Source organism: Montipora foliosa, chromosome 11 (genome assembly GCF_036669935.1).
Source record: "Montipora foliosa isolate CH-2021 chromosome 11, ASM3666993v2, whole genome shotgun sequence".
Lineage (NCBI taxonomy): Eukaryota > Metazoa > Cnidaria > Anthozoa > Scleractinia > Acroporidae > Montipora > Montipora foliosa.
In genome coordinates this window covers 45,321,353-45,336,586 of record NC_090879.1, presented here as the reverse complement: position 1 = coordinate 45,336,586, position 15,234 = coordinate 45,321,353, and the positions used below count along the sequence as shown (strand labels likewise).

Here is a 15,234-nt window from a genome sequence, read left to right as displayed (position 1 = left end):
CTGGCAAGCGATGTTCCCGAGCACTCATACGAATAGTTTCCTTGGGGACAACAACTTCCGACGACTCAACTGGCTTTGAAGCCTCTACCGCCACACCCTGAAGTTCCTCTGTTGTCCCACTGCACTTGAACTTTGCAAATTCTTAGCAAAACTCACATTACGCCTCTTCACACAACCATCTTTGTCAGCACAGACAGCCATGTCTCAACGATCAAGACCTGTTACAGTGAACCGTTTAGGTTTGAAATTAGGGGCTAGCTTGGACCGGTTTCCATGTTTGAGCACTACTGTGTCTCCAACCTCAACCTCAACCTCAACCTCTGAAACAACCCTGTTGGCATATGCCTTCATACGCAACATCAACATCATTATCTCTAACGACATATCTACTCTTAACTGATGCTTCCAGTTGTAAGATCTTTGTCCTCACTTCTCTGCCAAACATCAAAGCAAATGAAGTGCATCCCGTTCCAGAATGCGGTGTAGAACGGTAAGCAACTAGAAATGTTCTGCACTCAACCTGCAGATCCTTCTTCTCCACACAAGCTCTATTCAAAACTTTCAAAATAGACCTGCTTGCCTTCCCAACCAAGCCGTTAGCTTGCGGCCACAATGGTGTTGTGGACACGCACTAAATGCCATGACTCTCCAAATACAATTTAAAACTCACCTGAAATGAACTGCGGTCCATTATCTGTTCTTAAAGCTTGCGGATAACCAAATCTGCAAAAGATAGCATCCAGCAACCACTTCGTCACTCTTAGTTGACTTAAAAATCCAGCTTTAAAAACTCAGCTATAATAATTTATAACAACGATCACACTGCGTCCATCTGGCAAAGGACCAAGCCAATCAACTACAAAATTGCCGTGGACCATCTGGAATCTTCGTGGTTATTACAGGTACTGGGGGATCCAGCCTTGGCTACCACACCTTTGACCTTAGCCTCTGCTGACATTCAGGCAATCCCTTGATGACCCTCGTGGGCAAGTTCTAGCACTTTGCCTCTAAGACGTGAAGGTATCAATATTCTACTGCCTCTCAAAATGACTCAATGAGAAACACTCAGCTCATGCTTCACAACTTTCAAATTCACACTGCACTTCTCCCACTTACCTTGAGTGATAGCTTCCTTGATTGTCTGGATCTCTGGACAAAAATCTGATCCTACCTGTATCTCACACCCTAACATGGCGTATGGGACAGCTTCTACACTTAACATTCCTATGTAATCTTTACCATCATCAATCACCTCCAGCAAATTACTACTAACAGACAACCTTGACATAGGATCAGTAATAATATTAAGCACCGGGCTCATACACAATCTGCAAATCATATGGCTGACGCCTTAGACTCCACATCTCGAGCCGTAGTGTAGGTTTGGACCTAGCGTTGCCATGAATATGTACCAAAGGCTTGTGGTCTGTAATCAAGCGAAACATGTTACCAAGAAGATACATCTTGAAGTGTTCGCATGCCCAGACAATTCCTAGGGCTTTCCGCTCCGTCTGCGAATATCCTGAAGAATTCTGGTACTTGTAGTCAAAAGGCGTCATCATGCAAACGCCCTATATGTATTATTGCACCTTCTTTGTTTCTGTTTCATGTGTTAATAAGCGTGTGCTTGATACAAAATTAAATGTTTGTATCACGCGCTCTTTTGTTTTGTTTTCCTGTCATTAACGTTTGGCTGTTATGCACGGCGGTTCTCAATGGACTTTCAACGAATATCGTGCATCTTAAGTTCTATTTGGCGACACGGCCACATCTCAATAAACTTACGTTTTTGGCAAGGTATGAAACATGTATTTATCTTTAAAAATATATTTCCAACACTTTTTCAATACGTACATTCGCGAAAAACGGTCAAAGTTGTTGAACTTGAGTATACACGACTGGTATCTCGTCGAGTGTATCGGACAACACTCGGGAGCTTTACAACATTAACATGCGCAACAGACCATACTCGTGTTCTGAGTATTAGAATGGAAATTGCTTGCAATGGAGGCTTCTGCGGGGGAATCTGCATTTGAAAAGATTTCCCCGCATTAGCCTCCATTGCAAGCTAGTTCTAGAACAATACTGAGAATACGAATGTGGTCTATTAAGCATTAGTATCACCCAATTAGTAGACTAATGCAAATCCTGCATTTAAATTGGGTTCACTACTACAGGACTACTAGTAATTGTCCTCGAGTAGCGAAAAGCGTGACACTTTCTTTCGTTTTATTCCGAAATAGATATTTCTTGAACTTGCATTTGCTAACTTTATTCTCGCCTTTTCTGTCCGACTAGTTGGGTGATACTAAAACAATTAGACCATTCGCCCTCGAGGGCCACGGGTCTAATTGTTAATTATATATCACAAACGGGGCACAACTACTGAACGCCGATTGGCTGAGACGGAGGGCATTTTTTCCTTAATCACGAGGGCAATTTTAGTAATCAGCGGGCATGATAACTTGATCCTGATTGGTTAACAATTTTTTATTCAGAGCAGGAATTTTTCTTCCACATTCTGACTTTAATCATTTAACATCATGTATAAAATACAGTTTCAGTGCTATTTTTGTTCGCGGCAACGATTTATATAATTGAATTTTAACCGAATGAGAGCTTGTTTACTGTAATTTTAAGACTAAGGTGTTCATTGAACCGGTTGTCACTTAAGTTCACTGTCATTTATCGCGGCATTGGACGGGCTTCCCTCAGTAATTTTGCCCTTCATGTGATAAAAATGTAATCGCAATGTGCCCTCGTGCAATTAAGGATTAATTTCACTTGTATTTTCAAAGTTTTCCAAGTTGTCCTCGTCGCGAAAATACCCGTGAAATCAATCCTTATTTGCCCTCGGGTCCATGCGATTTCATCTACTCCTCATTATTTTTAAAATTGTTTTGAAGGTGTAGGTGGAGAGCGTGGTTACGGCTCTGTCCTCGCTTCAGAGTTTGTTTTTTTCGCTTTTTCTCAAAGGTCGAACGTCCGCTGTTTTGTTCACCTATCATGGAATATCTTATTGTGCGACGGCAAGAAGAACGTTATTGCCTGCCTCCGTTTTGACAGGGGAGAAGAGAGATAACGAATCATCATTCGAATCACCTAATTAAAGTAATTTTCATTGCAACCTTTTTTATACGAACGCCGGGTTGAGATGAATCAAAATTTTAAGATCATACTAAGACCATATCCAGGCCGAGAGTCAGTTAAGAACATCTTCATTTTGCTCGTTTTTGTTTTTCTTATTTTCGTATTTATTTTTTTGTGTGTGCGTAGTATAAAGGTAAAATAAATGTAAAAATGTAGTCTAAGGGACTTGTCAAAAATTACCTGGGGGAAGGGGTGGAAAACAGGGGAGGGTCACAGTTCTTTTAGCCCTCCGAAAGGGAAGGATACGGCTCTGTTCTCGCTTCAAGAGTTTTTTTTTTTTTTTTTTTTTTTGCTTTTTCTCAAAGGTCGAAGGTCCGCCGTTTTGTTCGCCTATCATGGAATATCTTATTGTGCGACGGCAATGAAGAACGTTATTCCTAGCCTCCGTTTTGACAGGGGAGAAGAGAGATAACGAATCATCATTCGAATCACCTAATTAAAGTACTTTTCATTGCAACCTTTTTTATACGAACGCCGGGTTGAGATGAATCACAATTTTAAGATCATACTAAGAACATACCCAGGCCGAGAGCCAGTTAAGAACATCTTCATCTTGTTTTTCCTATTTTTCTCATTTTTTTATTTGTGTGCGTAGTATAAATAAAGGTAAAATAAATGTAAAACTGTAGTCTAAGGGACTTGTCAGATATTAGCAGGAAGAAGGGGTGGAAAACAGGGGAGGGTCACAGTTTTTTTAGACCTCCGAAAGGGAAGGATATGAAAAAAAAATAGATAGCAAAAGAGGGACGGTCACAAAAAATTAAGCCGTTGTGATCATAATGGGATGCTTTAATACTGATATATGTAATAACACGAATACAAACCATTTTTCTCTCTACCACTGAATAGCAAACTTCAAGACAAACTTCAATCCCTTACCAAGGAAGGGTCATTTTATTTTCGTCGCTTTACTGGAAATCTACCTCAAAAACCAACATTTCACTTGATTTGCGTTAATTGTTAATTCCAGTTTACAGTGTCCCCAACTACTGCTCCAGCGCTAGAAGGACAAGACACTTAAATAGAGTTACTTTTCTTTCCTTCTTGAGCATATCTTTAGCGATAGCTTAACTCGGATGGTGATTTAAACAACATTCACGTTTTCTATTGTGTTTATTCAAATAAGTTAGTCGCCTCGTTGCAATTCTGAGCAATACATACACAATTAAGGCTACAATTGTAGGTCAAAAAAGTCAACTCCGTCGACTCCGGTGTCAGCGTACGAACTAGTTGGACTCTCCTATCTCCTTTGTAAGAAATCTCTTAGCTCTTTTTTAGTACAATTACCAGTTTAAAAAGCAACAAAACAAACACAAACCAACAGGGCTATTTAAGCCTTTTGTTTTCTTAAAAAAAAGGAGAGGACATATCCAATTAGCCATGAGATAAATCCACAAGTATCTCAGCTAAGTGCTGAACTGAAAGAATTAAACTTAACGATAAAACTATTCTCCAAGGGAGCTAAACATCGCAGCTTCACCGGTATTTGAATATTGTTTTAGTATATACTACACAAGCTCAATATCTAATAAGCTGAAAACTACTTACAGTACTCATTACGAATCCAATTTGTTCTCTTGAGCTGCCAATCATCCCAGAGTTAACCAATCAGAATGCTTGGTAGGCACTCTCTCTGAGGACCCGTCCTGGTCAAAATTATCCTCATATATTTTTCCCATTATTAAAGAAATATTAAAAATGTGTTTGCAATCATTTTTATGGTATTTCATCAATAATTATATCTACTACTAGAATTATTAAAACGTGTACGAATTGATTTTATGTATCTTATAATTATTTATACGTTGTTTGAACTATTTTTTCTGTGTTTGGTTATTTTTTTCTGACCATGATCTAATTTTTCCTCTGCATGAATTTATGAGCAAATCCCGTAGACCTTTGCGCGCTGTTACCGAGTCCCATTAGCCATTGCGGGCCCTTACACTACCATGAGGTGTTTTCAACATGGCTGTTAGCTCTTAGGGTTGGAGCGTTTCACAAAAGGAAGAAATTCTCAAAATTGCTGAAAATGCCATTCAGAGTATCACTCAACATACAAACATAGTAGGGAGATCAAGTGTTTCGTCTTTTCGTCAAGCCGTGCAGACAGTTTGCACTCGACAAATGCTGTCCAAGAACTTCATCGTCGGGTTCCAATTGTAGATTCCAGAGGTAGAAACACAACCCGTGGCGTGCCTGGGTCACCTCGCCTGGATACACTCATTCAACATCTGCACCCTCTGCCCGAGCTGCACCGTATTCTCGGCGTGTTCCTGGGCGGCCAACTGGATCACCGACTGTGACAAAAGATGTTGTTATTGAGCATGGTAATGATCGAGTTCCATCCAAAGCACAAAAGGCCGAACTCGAAAAATCCAAGCGAGTTACCTCAGGATTTGAGGTCTGTGGAGACTGGAGTGCTAAACAACTGGAGAAGGAATTGGCAGCGTTGCTGAAAGGTACCGAGAGGGAGGGATTCTGCTTTGAGATCGTGAAAAACTGTTCCGGGACACTATTGCCCCCAAAGATCCCCAGTGGCCGTAGGATAGACTCCAAGCTTTGGCAAAAAATCACTTGCCCCGACAGGACGTATTTACATAAGGCTACTCGCTGAATTACCTGATGAAGGAACTGATGATATGCTTTCATACTCAGTGATCTTCTGTGTTTTACACCGCTTCTGAAACCAAATTAATTAATGGGGGGATTCAAAGCTCAAATTTAATAACTGTGCTCAAATTCACTACCAAAGTTCTGAAAGTAATATTAATAGAAATAATCAATAGGACTATGTTGCACTGTAATAGGGATAAAAATAAAGGCACTCAGAAGTGCTTTTCAACATAGGAATCTAGAGCTCTAATAGAAACAAAAAGAACCCAAGAAAATCGCCCTTTTTGTTACACTGTATCTATCAATTAAAGTATAAAACACCAGAAAGACAAAGCTGTCAAAGGTAGATTGGATAATGGGGAATACTGCATCAATAACTTCTTTTGTTCTCTTCTTTCCAGACTGTCATTGTCTCATAATTTCAAGGTTTACCAAAAGTAGCTCCACGCACTGTTTAAAGATGTTAACACCACTATTCTCATCATTCTGTAATGGACTTGGCATTCGGGTTAAGTGATCATCAGAAAACTCTACTGATTGTGGAGAAACATTGACCTGATAATCTTCCTCATCAACAGACAATAAACCCTCTGAATCTACTCCAAACTCATCAATTTCTGCTGGTGACAGTGCTGTGTTGCCAGAATGCATGTTGTCCAACATACCCTTTTCCCACAATTCTAAGGTTGACTGGTTGTTTTCACTTGAAACTGGGTGATTGTTCATTTATTGGATAAACTCATCCAAAGATCTATTGATCTTGGGAATAAAGACATAAGACTGTATGAATGAACATTATCCAATATCTCAAGAATGCCCTCATCCTCCATTGCTTCAAAAATGTGTGCATAAAAAGCCAGCACCCCAGAGTAAATGTCCCGATGAGCTCTCTCAACTCTGGAGTTGTGTACTGAGGATCCAGTAATGATGCTTCCTCTACCTTGTCCACGGTGGTTTATCATGTCTTGGCCAACATAAACGTTTTCCATGCCATAGTCACATCGCACACGAGACGGTAGTACCCACCCTTCCACTCCTTTCTGGAAGAAAGACAGGACTGTATCAGCCTTGTTATTGTTGTTACGGCAGGAAGCATATATTAACAATCTTGTTTTGCCATCGATACAGACATGAGTTATCAGTTGGTATCGTATTAGTTTGTGCCCAGAGTCAATATGCCAAAAGCTGTTAGGAGTTGGAACAAAATATTTCGTGCGATGGATTGTCACCCGCCACCGGAAAGCAGTGCCAACAGGGTCAACGCGACGTAAACAATTGCTGACTGTCCATCTTTGAATAAGAAAGCCCCGGCTTCTCAGTGCACTAATGAACCGCCTCCTTCCAATATTAGGGGTGGGGGGCCTTCACTTGAGTTACCTGTTATACTCGCGTAAATGTCATCCAATTCATCATTATCACTCTGTTCTATCTGAATAACTTTCAAACTTGTCATCAAGTCCAAACTCCTTGCGCCTTCTTTGACTAGTAGAAACACTCACCCGCAGCATATCTGCTATTTTTTAACACGAAAAAAAAAAAAAAGAGAGATCGCAATTGTTCTAGCTGCTCCTTAGAGATGCCATAACGTCTTCGCCCAGGTCCAAGCTGTGTTAATGTCACACCAGCAGAGTAGGCCGCATCCACGTACAAAGCTGACTCTTGCTCCCTCTTTTCTATCTCAACTGACAGAATATACAGAAGCTCAGTAACGGATTCCCTTAAATCCCGCAATGGTGCCTGTATAGCATTTGCAGGTAGCAGCCCTGTTTGGGTTTGGGTCACCACCAGTTAAGTCGTTCAACAGCAGAGATAAAGTCTCTTTAGCATCTAGAAGGTATTGCCTTGCGGCCCTTAGAGCGCCAGTTGTTAGTTGTTCGTTACCAGGGGTCAAAAAGAGGTGGAAAATTCCCTTCAAATTATGTAGAAGATTACGAAAACCTCGCTCATTTCTTTCTCGAATAACGCTTGTGCGACTAGTTCTGGCAGCCATGTTGAAACGCACGGGATAACGGGATCCACTAATAATGCGCAAAGGCCTGCGGGATTTGCTCACAAATTCATACAGAGGAAAAAATAATTCATGGTCAGAAAAAAAAATAATAATAATAATTCAAACCACATGTAATTATAGGATACTTAAAATTAATTCGTACACGTATAAATAATTCTAGTAGTAGATATAATTATTGATGATATACCATAAAAGTAATCGCAAACACATTTTTATTATTTCTGTAATGGGAAAATATAAGAGGAAATTTTGACTAGAACGGGCCCTCATAAACTCTCCACTAGCATAGAAATTGCTATATCTACTTATAAAGAGCGTGCGAATATACGAATCTACGTGAATGTGAATGAATAGAGAAGAAAATTCAAATGTAATGGTGTCACAGTTGAATTAGTTGAATTAAATATTATTTCATGGCATTTGATCATTTGGGTGAGTGTAGGACTAAGAACGACTGTTGTTGAATACTGACATTTCAACAGAAAAAATCACCTTTAGAGTCAAGACGAGGATGACTTCCAGTCAGGTCGAGGAAACGGCAATCATATTTAGAGCAGCCCTTCTCAAGACAACACTGGATCAAAGGGATCAAATCCAATCAAGGCATATACTTCCAGAGTTCAATTACATTTATTGCATTTCTTGTGATCATCTGTTGTCATTTTCTTCTTGGTCGTCTTTGCTTTCGTAAAAGAGCAAAGGAAACATTCCAATAAAACATCCTAAAACAATTCCCAATGCTCGTCCCTAAAACAGACAAATCTAATCAGACGCCTTTCCACTTTCTCTACAACGTAAACTACGTCGTGTGGCCATTACCTTCTTCAAAACACTCATGACTTTTTCAAACCAAACGTAGTATTGTGAATTTCTGAAAAATGTAGCTTTGCAATGCAATAACCTTAATGCGAGGCAAACCATTTACTATTCACTTAACTGATTAGAGTGTAATGTGAAGTGCTAGTTTTGTACCCCATATGAACCATGTGAGCGTTTGCCCCACTAATGGAAATGGGCCCACACAGGGACAGAGAAAAACTCTGACCAGGGTGGGAATTGAACCCACGCCCGTCGGGTTAGATCACCGCTGCTCTACCGACTGAGCTACAAGGTCAGACGGGAGCAGGCCGTGGGAACTTACATGAATTTACGACAATTCCCTCCAGTTAAGCCTCTTTTCAGGCACAAGAGCTTCTCCTCATAAACGATGGTCACTGGGCTATTAGATTAACTTCTGGCATAAGTAAATAATATTTGCAAGAAAAAATATATTTGCAAAAAAAAATTTAAAAAAAAGAAATAATGACAATAATAATAATAATAATAAGAAGAAGAAGAAGAAGAAGAAGAAGAAGAAGAAGAAGAAGAAGAGGAGGAGGAGGAGGAGGAGAAGAAGAAGAAGAAGAAGAAGAAGAAGAAGAAGAAGAAGAAGAAGAAGAAGAAGGGTGAGTTATAAACGAAAGATAGAGGTAATCCTCACAATTATCCAAACAATTTAAGCAATTGTCTGTTAAAGACACCTCCGAAATTCAGGCGGAAACGGGATTTGGTCCCATGACCTCTGCGATGGCGGTGCAGTTGTAACCAGTACCTCGTAACAGTACCATAATCCGGTAACCAGCTGCTTTGTGTGCGTGTCAGATTTGTAGATTATTTATCTATAATAAATGTAGCTGTTGAAGTACGTGTAGTGCTTCATCGAACAATTGTAGGTGAGCCAAAGCTAAAGTTTGCAAGACCAATACTGCTGAACTGAACAAAGCTGGAGTCATTACTAACTACAGGATGCAGGAATGGCTTTGTCAAGCAGTTAGGGCATTGAATTTGCATGCGGTTCCGCTAGGAGTTTAAATTAGACTATAAACAGTCGTTCCTCTTCGCCACCTAGTTCATGGAGAATGAGACGAAAAGAAAAACAGACCCGTGCAAAAATGGAAGCATGAAATTCAGATTATACCGACCCCATCACGCGCCCTTCGTTTTATTTTTTAATTCCTATTTTTTGCGTTCAGTCACAAATCACATTCAACCTTGCAAAGCTCATGCGCGAAGTTAACCAAAGCGTATTAGTGGCATGGTTGTGCAATGGCTGCTTTATTCTTAATAGCGCGGGAGCGAGTTTCACTTAAGTTTAATCCAACGTGCATACGTGGCATTAAACGAAAATGGCGTCATTAAAAGTAAGCATGAATATGGTGTCTAGTCAGCTGTCTAGTACGCTCAAACCACATAGAAATGCACACACCATTCGTGGTAGACCCACACTAAAAGATGTCAAGCGTTTTCGAGAAGGGTCACCGTCTGTCCGCAAACTTTACAAGGGAAAACTTTACGAGCGAACAGTTATGAGTGAACGGTATTCTGAAGGCAATACGCGACGGATACGAAGTGGAAAAATACCACCCATCCCCTACTAGTGTTCTAAGTCTATCCTGAAGTGTATACGAGGATACGCTGACACGAAGCGTCATGGCCTTATGAACGAGGCATATCGCATGCTAGTTTCTTCTATTCAAAGCGATTCGTATTTTCACAATAAAATTTCAAGTAGCGTTCGCTCTATCCGTTTCATGTCTTTAAAGAACGAGGCCTATCTCATGCTTTTTTTTTGTCTCGTTGGGGTAAGGATTAGGAGTTGCAAGGTATACATCATACATGACACTCTCTGAGTATCTGCGTATCCGAGTATCCAGCAAATTTAGGGGTTGCTTTGAAGTGGAAGGGTATTCCGCAGTTAAGCCGAAGTGGCCGATCATTGATCAAGTGTTATCAAATTCAAATTAATCAATCAAAGCGGAGCTCAAATGTCCTTCACGCGCGACGAAATTATCAATCGACCCTCCCCCGTCAGCGCACAGTGTCAATCGAAAAGCGGTCCAAGGAAACATAGAGGGTTCGCTTGTACCGCTTTAAAAAATATCAAGTAATTTAACGTCATGCGGCCTCGAATCATTCAGGTTGTCTGCCTTTGGTTGGATTTGCATGTGATTGTACCAGTATCAATTCTCACCCTGGCCACGGGAGGGATTGGTCCTGTGGCAACAAGGAATATACCTAGTAATAGTTTTCACTACATCTCCCCACGCCCAAGATAGTATGAATTTAAGCAGTTGCATTACGTTTAAATTATATGCTGAACATGTCGCACCTGTTTCCGATTTGCGTATGACAAATCGTCTCTCGCTCCTGGTTGTGATTCGTGTCTGGACAAAATCAATTTCTGAGCCAGGCAACTCGATTTGCATCAGATCTGCTTCAATGTTTGATTTTTTTAATCGCTATCCCGAACAGCACTTTGGTTTCCCTTGCGAGTTGCTACTTCGTGACTCCTTAAAACACCTCGGTCGTGTAGAACAATACCAATACCACTTGCGCGCCCGCTTAAGCAATACCGATACCACCTTGCCAACCCGGTTGAGCAAATTGAGATTGATTCCCCCTACAATATCTACCTTAAGGCCCTATTTCCCTCACAGGGAAAAGGACAATATGATGACAATATCTACCAATTTACACATTTTACCCTTTTTACGCTTTGTAAATAGTCCACTGGATACGTCCAGCTAGTTAGGGATTTCAACCATGACATTTTATGTCTTAAATATTTCTTTTGCCGCTCATTGTTGTAAACCTCATTTAAGCATATTCTGTGCGGAAAATGCTATAGATAATACACCTTGTTATTATCTATATAATAACTCCAATAATGCACGCAGTTTGATTGGTGTTCACCTATGGTCTATTACGGGACAGAGGCATACTGTACAAATACTAATATAAAACAAATAGATTCCATGTTGCGGTGCGTCTGTTCGGTAAAAGATCAAAGAAGATGTCAAAATGTGACAAGAACACCAGTGACATACTCAGCTATCGCCTCGTTTTGTTCTTACCACATTTTGACAATTGAACAAACGCACGGCAACATCGAGTCTAAATTTTGTTCAATTTATATGTATGTCCTTACCATATTTGTAACAAATCTTGTTCTTGGCATTTCTGTTTGTTTTGTACTGAGGTTAGGACTCTTAATGCCAAGCCTGTTTGTTGCTGCCTCTACATAGTGAGCAAGGCTGTGAACAAGTGATTGTAGATATTATATGAGAACAGCAAAACTGACAGTACCCTTGACTTGCATTCACCAGACTGGTATTTCTAGTGATACAGATAATAACAACCTCATGATGTCATCTCTACCACGTAACATGCAAGTGGGGTGCGAACTTCTGATTTGGAATTAGGAAGCTTACTAAGTGATAAACAGCAACTGCAAGCGAGGAAGTGCACCCTTTTTGGGTGGTGCCTTCCCCTGGAATTCTAAACTAAATTCACACCTCAATTAGGAGTTATGACACTTACCATATACAAAGGTGGGGACAGCATCAAGGCAGATTAAAGAAGAAATACTGTTACTTTTGTTACACAAATATGATGTCTATTCTATCTTCCCTGGCAAGACGTTTTTTTTAAAACAATGGATTTCCACACATGGTGTCATAAAGGGTTAAGACAACATGTAACAATCACATTATAAGAACTCTATTGAGTAATCTATGGTTCACGAATAATAATTGTTTATAATCAACAAAAAAAAAACAATTGAAAGAACTTCAATGGAGACTGAAATCTGGTTATTAGTAAATATGTCATTGCATTGACATTACATCAACCACCAAAGCAACACAACCGACTTGTTCTCAGTCATGAAGGAGGGATGGATCTAACAAAGCAATGAGACAGAGAATTGAAAATCAATGTGAAATTTACCCCTAGGGAGACCAGCCTTGGAGTCGCTCCAGGCTAATTTGGTGGAAGAGTAATAAAATTTCACACTTTCTCATGTGCAGAGGGCCATGAAAGCGCACCTGGAATATTAAATACGTATTGTGCAAAACACATTAGACATATTTCAGAAAGAAATGACTTACAAATAAAGTTAAATTACCCTATTCCAGCTACATCTGACACAACGTTACCAAGGGCAGCAGCTAAAGGTAAAACAACAGTAGAAATGACATTTAGATTTTAGTCCTCTCTTTTCTTCACAAATCTCTTGATGTCAATACTTAAAGAGCTAAAGATAGCATTTTAATTTTAGTTCACACAATGAGCAAAACAAAAGGAGAGTTCAGTGTCATTGCCACAACAAGTCTCACCAGCCATTGTTGAAATCCCAAGAGTCATGCCAATTTTGAAATCGATATACTCCCCCTACAAAGAACACATTCACAGCTCATCACTTCCTATATTTTTTATTAGGGACATTATTATTATAAGTTTTTGAGAGGTCCCCAAGGAACCACCCTTTGATGAGCCCACATCTGTGAGGCATTAGACATAGTAAAATCTAGAAGTGTCACTCTTGGGCATGAAAGGGTTAACACTATATATGTGCATTCAATGTTAAATGGCATTTCAGTACTTACAGCTACAATCATAACTGCATTATCCAAGAATCCAAAACCAATGAATGGAATAGCACTATGGAAAGCAACTGCAGACAGAGTCCCAGCAGGGAAAAGACATGAAAGTAAAGGAAAACTAAGATGTAAACTGTGTATACTGGTACAATAAGTAATTTTTTGTCCTTCTTTCTTGTTCTATTTAGTAGTTGTACCCCACCCTCCTTCCCAAGATTTCAGCAAAACACACATGGAAGTGATTCATTTCCCCTAATTAAGTCCATTCTTTTCCTGTGCCATGCCTCTCATGAATATGACGATTAACATTGGGTTAACAGCCAGTAGATCTCTGTTTAAACAACAAACTAACACTACAGATGCGTGACTTCCCAGAAAAATGTCTGTAGTTTACCTAGTCTCAGTTGCTTCATTGATGGGGCAGCCGTGCTCTCACTTCCTATCATAACGAGGAGAAGAGAAGACGGAGTCAGTAATAAAGTACAGGTACAAATTAGTAGTCAGTAGGCCAACTTGATGTTGCAGTGCAATGTCAGCCATGCCAGAGAGGTATAATAATAGTTACAGTGCAACAAAGAAACACTTCCCACGATAAGGAAACGCAGCCTAATGGGCATAGCCTGAAAATAATAATAATAATAATAATAATAATAATAATAATAATAATAATAATAATAATAATAACAACAATAATAATAATAATAAGTAACCCTCAACATGATCCGAGTCAAACCTATGACTTGATTGCTACAGTAGTTTGGAAGCTGACTACCACTGACCAACTGGAGACTTGCAACAGCAAGACTTAATAAACATCAAGTCTCCCATTCCTTTCTGACTCTGATTGTCATTAGTACCTCACTAGGCAAAAAGACAATTGTATTTGCATGTCCAATCACACAAATGCTCTTTTTCAATATGCATTCAAGGTCCTCAAACTTTGAAATGAACTTATGGACACTTAACAGTAATTACAGTTTTTCATGACAGTAAATATGATTCTTAATATTGTCATTATATATTATTATTATCATTATTATTATTATTATTATTATTATTATTATTATTATTATTATCATCATTATCGTCATCATTATCATCATAATCATCGATCATCATCATCATCATCATCATCCTGATTGTAATTATTTTAGGCTATAACTTTTTTGCTCTGGAACTCACGTTTGACCAGACAAGCGCCACATAAGCCTCTAGCATCGCCATCCACCTATAATGTGCTTAGACATGTAACCTTGTACGACATTAAAAAATAAATGAACAGAGGGCTTGAAATTGCGACAAATACAGTCACATTTGCGACTGAATTTTTTCCATTTGCAACTATAAAAATATCTGGAGAAGTCATTTGTTTTCACTTTTACTCTTCCCAAACCAAATGGTTAGCATTTGCCACTTTGCTGCTAATAGACCATTTTACAGTTGTGGCTAAGTTACCAGGCCTAACAATGGAAGCGAGGCTGCCGGTGACCCTGTTTTGATACAAACCTTCATGCTTTTGTAATGTTAATATGGACTAATTAGCGTTACAACAACACAATTTACATGATAAAAGCAGTGAGGTCTGTATCAATGCAAGGTCACCGGCAGCCTCGCAGCCATTCATAGGCTTGGTCGCTGAGCAAACAACTGTAAAATGGCCTATTGGTAAAATAAATAAAGAAATGACAAAACTATTTATTTCTCCTTTTTCTTTTCGATCTGAAGATAGTGTAATCGTAGCAATTTATAATTATTAATTTAGCTGCCATGTTACGTGCACAACTCCTGGACCATTCCTTTGGACATTCACCATTTTCAGTGGTTTCTTTACCCACAAGTATTGCAGGCTCATATTTTGTTTTACTAAACCATGCACTGACAACACAATGTATCACGACGATTTTGAGACTAAATGTTGCGAAATTGCGACTAAATGTTCGTATCTTGTCGAAAAATTGCGACTGGATTTTTTTGTTAATTTAAAGCCCTGAAATATTTACTAACTTGATTCAAGAGATATTAAGTCAGGCATACTGCTAG

General features: G+C 39.3%; 1 protein-coding gene across 1 annotated transcript in view; it reads right to left on the bottom strand.

The window, feature by feature from the left end:
• Nucleotides 1-3,926: 3,926 nt before the first annotated feature.
• LOC137975208 (transmembrane protein 65-like) overlaps nucleotides 3,927-15,234 on the bottom strand; it is a 17,359-nt gene continuing 6,051 nt past the window's right edge. Inside the window, exons 2-7 of the mRNA XM_068822296.1 lie at nucleotides 13,589-13,633; nucleotides 13,201-13,268; nucleotides 12,931-12,985; nucleotides 12,720-12,762; nucleotides 11,742-11,847; nucleotides 3,927-8,521 (exon numbers count right to left, since the gene is read on the bottom strand). Of these exons, the coding sequence (XP_068678397.1) occupies nucleotides 8,423-8,521; nucleotides 11,742-11,847; nucleotides 12,720-12,762; nucleotides 12,931-12,985; nucleotides 13,201-13,268; nucleotides 13,589-13,633 (416 nt within the window). The 3' untranslated portion in view covers nucleotides 3,927-8,422. The remainder of the gene's footprint in view (nucleotides 8,522-11,741; nucleotides 11,848-12,719; nucleotides 12,763-12,930; nucleotides 12,986-13,200; nucleotides 13,269-13,588; nucleotides 13,634-15,234) is intronic.